This window comes from Xenopus tropicalis, chromosome 5 (genome assembly GCF_000004195.4).
Source record: "Xenopus tropicalis strain Nigerian chromosome 5, UCB_Xtro_10.0, whole genome shotgun sequence".
Classification (NCBI taxonomy): Eukaryota; Metazoa; Chordata; class Amphibia; order Anura; family Pipidae; genus Xenopus; species Xenopus tropicalis.
Window position 1 is genome coordinate 127456145 of NC_030681.2, and position 9416 is coordinate 127465560.

Consider the following 9416-nt stretch of genomic DNA (forward strand, 5'->3'; position numbering starts at 1 on the left):
GCAAAACGAATATATGCAGTTTATCAAAAGTGTCAATGCATTTTTTTCACCAAAAGTCATTTCTCCAGGTCCAGGCTGGCGAGCTACCAAGTAATATATGTTCAGTTCCCATCAGGGGTGTGATAGAGTGCCTTGGCAACTCTCAAATGTACCTCCAAATAGTCTAAAATAATGATCCATTCCAAGTGTAAACTATTTTGATTGATTGGACTCACATAGGTGGTCTCATAGCGTGTCAGTCTCTGCCTGGTTAACCCCGTGCATAATTGCGCTATAACATGATTAGCAAACAATTCTTCCAATTAGTTGGGAAGCTTTGTATCTCACATGCAGTTCTTCATGTCATGCTTTAATCTCATTTAGTCTGTGTACTTATTCTTCTGTGGCTGGGAATTTCCTACAGTTTCAGTCTACTGGTATGACCAGTTTGGCCGAATTAAGTATTGTCACTTCTAGTTCCATCAAGACTTTTTCTTGGGGGACTAGTTTATCAGCAGCAGAGACACCAGTGGTGCTAATGGTTAGCTTTAATTAACCAGTTAACTTGCAGGTCAGAATGACATTCTGGTAATGGCTTATATTCCTGTAATGACAAAAAGAGCTAAGATGCAGTATAGATCAGCGTAAGGAGAGATATATGGACTATACAGTGCAATTTTAGTATCCAATACACAAAAATGGCATTATGGGAACAATGGAGTGCCTGTAACAAAAATGAATGACAGCCAACAAAAGGGAATGGAGGATCTTAAGTATGGAATAAGGCTGGCAAAATGTGTGTGTGTGTGTGTGGGGGGGGGGGGTTATATGAAAACTATGTAGGCAAGCTAAAATAGAGATGGAAAGGGATATTGCAGCTAGGAGTAAAAAGAATCCAAAATTATTTTTTAATTATGTGAATAGTAAAAAAATGAAGCAAGAAGGGGTGGGAACTTTATTATCACGGGGAGGTACGTTGGTTGATGAGAACGGGGAAAAAGCTGAAATTTTGAACTCTTATTTTTCATCTGTCTATACATCTGAGGAGCCAGATAATGAAGGCTTCCCTTTTAATATACCCAGTGCTAGTAATTTAGCTACTGGCGCATGGGTCACTCAGGAGGAAATTCAAAAGAGACTTGAACATGTAAAGGTAAACAAAGGTCCAGGACCGGATGGGATTCATCCCAGGGTATTAAATGAGCTGAGCGCTGTGATTGCCAAGCCTCTTCACATAATTTTTCAGGATTCGTTGAGGTTTGGCATGGTGCCGAGAGACTGGCGGATTGCTAATGTGGTGCCGTTATTTAAAAAGGGATCTCGTTCTCAGCCTGAAAACTATAGGCCTGTTAGTCTGACATCAGTAGTAGGAAAGCTTCTGGAAGGGGTAATAAGGGATAGGATAGTTGAATACATTGCAGTTCACAATACTATTAGTTTGTGCCAGCATGGTTTTATGCGTAACAGATCTTGCCAGACTAATTTAGTTGCCTTTTATGAGGAGGTGAGCAGGAACCTTGATGCTGGAATGGCAGTTGATGTCATCTACTTAGATTTTGCTAAAGCGTTTGATACAGTACCTCACAGAAGGTTAATGATCAAATTGAGGAATATTGGCCTAGAACATAATATTTGTAATTGGATAGAAAACTGGCTGAAGGATAGAGTACAAAGAGTGGTGGTAAATGGAACATTTTCTAATTGGGCCAGTGTGGTTAGTGGAGTACCGCAGGGGTCAGTCCTTGGTCCTTTGCTTTTTAACTTGTTTATTAATGACCTGGAGGTGGGCATAGAGAGTACTGTTTCTATTTTTGCTGATGACACTAAATTGTGCAAAACTATAAGTTCCATGCAGGATGCTGCCGCTTTGCAGAGCGATTTGACAAAATTGGAAAACTGGGCAGCAAACTGGAAAATGAGGTTCAATGTTGACAAGTGCAAAGTTATGCACTTTGGTAGGAATAATATAAACGCAAACTATCTACTGAATGGTAGTGTGTTGGGGGCATCCTTAATGGAGAAGGATCTAGGGGTTTTTGTAGATCATAAGTTGTCTAATTCCAGGCAGTGTCATTCTGTGGCTACTACAGCAAATAAAGTGCTGTCTTGTATAAAAAAGGGCATTGACTCAAGGGATGAGAACATATTTTTGCCGCTTTATAGGTCCCTGGTAAGGCCTCACCTTGAGTATGCAGTGCAGTTTTGGGCTCCAGTCCTTAAGAAGGATATTAATGAGCTGGAGAGAGTGCAGAGACGTGCAACTAAACTGGTAAAGGGGATGGAAGATTTAAGCTATGAGGTTAGACTGTCGAGGTTGGGGTTGTTTTCTCTGGAAAAGAGGCGCTTGCGAGGGGACATGATTACTCTGTACAAGTACATTAGAGGGGATTATAGGCAGTTGGGGGATGTTCTTTTTTCCCATAAAAACAATCAGCGCACCAGAGGTCACCCCTATAGATTAGAGGAACAGAGCTTCCATTTGAAGCAGCGTAGGTGGTTTTTCACGGTGAGGGCAGTGAGGCTGGGGAATGCCCTTCCTAGTGATGTGGTAATGGCAGACTCTGTTAATGCCTTTAAGAGGGGCCTGGATGAGTTTTTGAACAAGCAGAATATCCAAGGCTATTGTGATACTAATATCTACAGTTAGTATTACTGGTTGTATATATATAGTTTATGTATGTGAGTGTATAGATTGGTTAGTATAGGTTGTGTGCTGGGTTTACTCGGATGGGTTGAACTTGATGGACAATGGTCTTTTTTCAACCCTATGTAACTATGTAACTATGTAACTATGTAAACATATACGAGGGGCCATACAATAATCTTTCTGGTGCTTTATTTACCAGTAGGTCCTTTCAGAGGACACAAGGGCATCCACTCAGTTTTGGACTGAGAAGTGTTGGTGGGTCTTCTTGCTTCTGTTTGGCCCATTTCATGGCCATTCCCTGTTTCTGTATGGGAACAAAGAGGCTTGATAGATGGAAGAATAGAGTATAGTATGCAGAGAAAAGAGACTGGGATAATAAAGCGTTTGGGGGAGGAGAGGAGGAATTCAAGTTTTGAGATTGGGCCCATGGTCCAGGATTTTCTGGTGGGCCCCTGGCATCTCAGTCCGACACTGCTCCCTCTGTGAATAGTAGAAGAGAAAGTTTCATCATAAGATTTGTTTTCTTTGTATGCAAATTGCTATGTACCAAAGTAACACATTTAATTAAGCTGAACATGACATTTGAGCTCTGGTGCCTTTTTCTGGATGGACAGGTTTGATACTCCAGCAGCTTCTTGCTTAAAGGTGATGTGTGAATTTCATTTTCATGTAACAATGTAATAGCGGGTAACAATGTTGTACCATGTTTTTTTTCATTTCTGGATCAACAGGTTTGAGACTCCAGCAGCAACTGGTTTGAATGAGGCATATGATATGTACTGTGCTGTCAGATTCATACTACATCTTTATAGCTTCCAAGCAGCACCTCTGCTTTCTCTGTTACTGACTATTTCAGAAATATGGGGGCTTTATATTAATATACACTTCATACAATTGCTGTAAAGATAGGCCATTTCCAGGAAGGCAGCGCCACCTGCTGGGAGCTCCTGCTAACTAACAATATACATTTAAAAATACAGATGGCCCTTTTAGTCTGCCCATTTTATATATTTTTATATATTGACTGAAAGGCTTGAGATTGTGGCTGCTACTGTTTTAAAAGAGGCAGATAATAAGCCTTGCTCTCCCCCATTCTCTATTGCTGTGTTTTCTGAAATATGGCTAGTAGAGGTCAGGGCATTTCTAGGAATGCAGTATAGCAGCACAGAGACATAAACACAATAGCAAATTTAACCTTCCCTTTTTCTGTTCTGCGGGGGACGCGGCTTGCAGGGGCACCTCCAGTCTGACCCTGAAGATATATAATAGACTGGCCAATGTTTGGCCAATGTCCCTGGATTTTTGGACTTTTTTGTTCAAGTACCTATTAGTGGTACAAACTTAGTTCACACTGCCCTTAGCCCATAATGGACGCAATATACAAAACAACACATTAATATGCACCCTACTGTAGTTTTAATGACTATCTGGGCAGTAAATAAGCAGTCACCCTAAATGGCCATCTTCCCGAGCCAACATTTTGGGAATCATTGTTTTAGACTTTAGAGGGTTAATGAGGGTTAGAGTGTTAAATAAACGGCACATTTGTCGGCCAAGCAAGCGGATCTTAACGTGTATGGCCACCTTTAGACAGAATACTGGTTAAGGGCTTGTATCCACAAGCGTTTCCTCCTGGGCTTCCCTCCTGTTTCCACCAAAGGGGAGCACAGAAAGAAATCCATCTCATTGTCTCTAATGGGGCTGTACTAACACAGACGGAATGCAGCTTTTTGCGTTCATTTTTTTCAAAAACAAAATTTTCCCCTGTGTATCTGTTTTGTCCATTCCGTGGCCAGATTTAAAGCAGTTGCTATCTCAGTCGATAAACCTAAAAAGCAACTTTTTATTTGATCTTCATAATTATTTATAGAATTTTGAGTTGATATCATTCCCTTTCTGCCTGTTATTGGCTTGCAGCTGAAAAAACAGTCTGAATGATGGACCCTGGAAACAGCGAGGGTTCAATTGTATTGCTGTTGTTATTTTTTCAGTCCCTTTGACTTCAATTCTGAATTCCTAGCTGCCATCTTGTTGCTAGGGTAACTAAGCCCCAGAAACCAGTTAAAAGCTGAAATTCCAAGCCAGTGTATTGCAAAAAACCCTGAAATATTTAATAAAAACACTAAAAATAACAAAAAAGCCTAATTGCAATTTGTATTATAGTATTGCTGTCTACAGCATCCTAATGGTTAATGTTAAGGTTAATTTTCCCTTTTAACTGATCCAGTAAGATAAACAAAAAGTCGTGAGACAAAACGCTTAAAGCATAAAGGACCCATTTGCTATAATTGTAGGTTGATTCAATGCTGGAATTTCCTAACTGTCTTGAGGCTTCTCTAAAGGCATTTGTAGTTAAATGCAAACAATAGAAACAAATAGATGCTTTTGCTTAGCTACACCCAGAGACAGCCCATCCTATTATTCTAGCACCAAGTGCTAAATCCTTAGATACCTGGCATAATAAGAGTTTGAATGACCTGACTTATACAGACATTATGGCAAAATAGACTACACAGACCATGAACCAATGTAACAACCACTACACTACACTAACACTAGTGCTGCTTTCTGTACAACTTAGTCCCTTATTGGGTTGTCCTGGTACTTCCAACAGAAGCCACTGAATATGATTGTGATAAGTATTTGGGTATTTTGAAGAACAGTAATATTGTATTTTAGCCATCTGTAAACCATGGATATCCCAGTCCTAAAGCTGCCCATACATGTACCTATAAAATGGTATGAAACGTACATGTGTAGGCTCCAATTTATCATCCAGATAATTTTTGTACCATGGCAATTGGTCTTTTAGTCGATCACCCAGATTAAAAAATTTTTGGTTTGCAAACGAAAAAATCTGTGCATGTATTATGTATTTGATAATATCCTGGGAGACCTACAATGGAAGTCTCTTTCGTACGATTGGTCAACTATTTCATGATCAGAACATCCTCTGATTTCTATCCAAGGGCTTTATCCTACAATTTCAGTGTGAATGTTAGTTTCAGATCCTTGCATTTAAACGTATGACCAATATCTGAATGTTCGTCAGAAGAAGACTAAAATCTGAATGTGTATGGGCAGCTTAACACTGAAAACAATAAAGCTCTTGCAACATTTACCTCCCAGAATCCCACACAACCAAAGACTGTTCCAGGATGCTGGGACTTTGTATCCACAAGAGCACATTAACCATTAAACCATTGCTGACCTAATGAAATCAACTCTGTAAGGACACATAGACAAGCAAGGGCATAGCAGACTCCTAACATTACATACAGAGATGCTCAGAGTTGGGGAATTTGTGCTAAATAATAACATTGGTTTACTTGGATACACTGCACATTGGCTACCTTGCTCGCTCATAGGCATATTGGGATGAGCTTTATTAGCTTAAAGGAACACTGAGACATTTTGACATACCAGTGATTTCAAAAAGGTGTCAGTAACCCTGTAAATGAAAATATATTTCCATTAAATGACAAATACAATCTAATTGCAGGATTTTATGCTTGTTTTTAGGTAATGACATTAAATATAAAACAAGTAAAACTCAGACCTGTCCTACTGGCAGATTTGTATACATGTACAAATACATCATGCTAAGAATTCTTGCTCTTCTGTATATCAAGGAGACAATTTAACAAAATCCTATATTGATTTAAATTCAGTAACAGTAAGAATACGTCTGAGTTTGTTAAAACCTTGGTTAATGGTAATGATGTTGGCTTAGCCTTTCCTAATGACTGCAATACATGAGACAGTGCTGCCCTTCTAGGTAGGAACTGATAAGTTGTCTTAGTCTGGGTACAGAAGGATGCCAGTGAAAGTGGAATCATTCAGATTATCTCCATAGATGCCGGAAAAGCTCTCATCCCCATATATCTGGAGCCAAACTTCATCCCCAACTTCAAGGTGTAGCAGGACTGAGCCAGAGGCTTGGTCAACATTGTTGCTCTGAAACTGATCAAAAGTGAACATTACTGGTTTATTATTTCGGTAAAGTCCGACTTTGACATCTTTCATGTAGACGGTAAGGTGATATGAGAACTGGTACAGGCCTTTGATAGCGCAGCGGAATTTCCCTGTACTGTCGTCGTAATGCCGCTGCTCATTGTAGAACACCTTGGTAAAGCGGATAGGAACGTTGGGAAGAGAGGATTTAGTGCTCAGTCCCATGCTGAAAGCGGAACGTTGGATGTAAGGGCTGTCTCCTTTCATTCCAGGTGCCCCAGGAAAACCACGGGACCCCTCGGGTCCTGCAGGTCCTGTCTTCCCTGTTTCACCTTCAGGGCCTTTTGGACCTATAAAGTGTAGTTTAAATTACTCATCTACAGTATATTCAAGGTTCTACAATTGGCTCAAACTCAGAGGGCCATTCTACTCTCCCTAATATTACAAACAATAACACACCAGAAATTGAGTTATCATGTCTCAGGGATTGGGAACGGCATCCATTTCAGGACAAGATCAATCAGAATTTCTCTCCCCGACAACACTAATTTTATAGCAATTCACTGGGTTGTCTATCCCTGGTTATAGCAGCATCTGCATTAGCCTATAGAGAAGGAATAACCAGATGATTCTACATATACAGGATAGTATACTGCATGAGCTTCAACCTAACATAAAGCATAGATACCCCCTCTGATCAGTAAATCCATACAAGCATTCCACCATTTTTCCTTTTTTTTTACCTCCCCAGAAGAAGTAAAATGGCTTATTTCTCACTATTTCTAAATAGAAATATGCAGGCTCTGATGGACCTACTGTATGTCTCAGTTATTAATGGAACACATATACAGTAGGAATGTAGGCAGTCCTTCAATATATACGGTATATTTAGGTGACTGTACTATGACATATGGACTATGATCCATTTCTCTTTTAACATATTTTCTTTCTGATAATTTGATTTATTTCCCTGTTCCCCCTAATGTAGATCTCAATTATTGTATTCTGTAGGACTAGAGTCCTTTAGGATTAGGGCCATCAGGAGATAAGATCCATTTTGCAGGCCCAGTTAGTGTCCAGGAGTTCTTAACATTCCCCCTGGCCAAAGGCAGGTTAAAGTAATGTGCTCTAGTAATGTTCACTCTATAGGAAAATTTTCCTGTGCCAGTGATATTTAAAATAACATCAGTGCCACCAAGGACGCTTATGTATATCATGCTTACCTTCTATGCACTTTTTTGCATTCACTGACCTGGTTCTCCCATGTCTCCCTTTTCTCCATTCTTTCCATCTTTGCCATCTCTTCCTGGAAGGCCATTGTGTCCAGGGTAGCCAGGAACCCCTCCCATCCAGTTAGCACAAGGACTTCTTGCAGACTGGTCAGTGCCATCGTCAGCCAAGGCGCTAAGAGGTACCATCAGAAACAGAACACAGAAGGAGGGCAAATCCCACATTTTGGGACAGGGATATTAAGATGATCTAGAAACAGGATAGAATCATAACTAATCTGGAGGGAAATGATTATTAACTTAAATGCTTTGTTTGAAACTTTGATAAACAGATCCAGAAATTCAATGTTACTTCAGTTCTTTCCCACTAAAAGTGTTTTATGATTGGATTGGATCCATACAGTTATAGTATTTTACTAGCCATGAGTGCACATGCAGGGCTGCTCAAATGCCATGTCTACATGTCATATTTGGGGCTTCTACTTATAAACAAGTATATTTTGTCTCTGTATAACTTCACCTTCCCCAGCAGTATATAACAATAAGGGCAATTATAGCCAATATATATCATGCACGGTCACCTTTTTATATTGCGCCCTTTAAAGTAGAAGCTTTTGGTTCACAAAAGATAACAAAACATAAAAACAAACACAAGAGCTTGTAGAAAAAACACAGACAGCTGAGGTGCTACTATAGAAACAAACATTCTTCAAAGGCTTTGTATTGCTCAAGCAATAAGCACTAACACTAGAGGCTCTGAAGGCACACTCTGACGTGGAAAGGAGGCAATTTAAGCAAGAACATAATTTTTAATGAATGAGTAATGAATAATATATCCAACAGACTAGAAGAATATATCTGTTCTTTATCATTGGTTCACATGGGCACTTTAGTTGGAAATGGGAATTCTCTAGCTCTTTCCCTATATGAATGCACAGAGCACCCGAAAGAATAAATCTTTCGATATATGAAATTACTGTCACAGGCAACTTAAAGCTACTGGACTTAACCTAAACCAGCCATGTATTCATTTAAAATAATATATGCTCTAAATATAACCACAAATCTACTGAAACTTTAACACATTTCTATAACATGTTATCTTACCAGGAAAGCCTGTAGCCCGCTGCCTGATCTCTCTGCCAAGCAGCAACTGGGAACTTGTGCTGTTTTCTAAGGCAGACCAGGTGCTACTGTCAGTTACGAATTCTCACACTTACCCGATATGAAAGGCATTTAGAGGGCAATATTAATATAATACTTGTAGTGTGTTTCCAAGCAAAATATCAAAAATTCTAATGTTACTGCATCACCCGCCTTTGCCAGAGTATGTCCTGATGTGGTTCCACCATCATCAACTGCTTGTCTGGGAAGCTTGCTCTCTAATGGCCAGCTGCACCCTGTAGAAGATTGTAAAAAGATGAAAACAAGGGCTTTCCTTCAGTGCCAGGATGGGGAAAATAGCTGACAAAATCAGCAGGTGCATTTTTAGACCATGAAATCTTTCAATGGAAATTGTTATGTCTATGGTCCTTTTATCTCCTTTTATCTCACTCTGGTGACAGTGATATGTCAGATATTTCAGTTTCCTTAATAATGTTCCTTGT

The 9416-nt window shown here is 39.7% G+C and overlaps 1 protein-coding gene across 1 annotated transcript; it reads right to left on the reverse strand.

The window, feature by feature from the left end:
• Positions 1-5991: 5991 nt before the first annotated feature.
• Positions 5992-8938, reverse strand: adipoq (adiponectin, C1Q and collagen domain containing). The gene is made up of 3 exons (NM_001005793.1): positions 8917-8938; positions 7833-8059; positions 5992-6930 (listed from the first exon to the last, which is right to left on the reverse strand). Exons 2-3 carry the CDS (start codon positions 8032-8034, stop codon positions 6425-6427), a joined length of 708 nt encoding a protein of 235 aa, NP_001005793.1. The 5' UTR covers positions 8035-8059; positions 8917-8938; the 3' UTR covers positions 5992-6424.
• Positions 8939-9416: the final 478 nt, after the last annotated feature.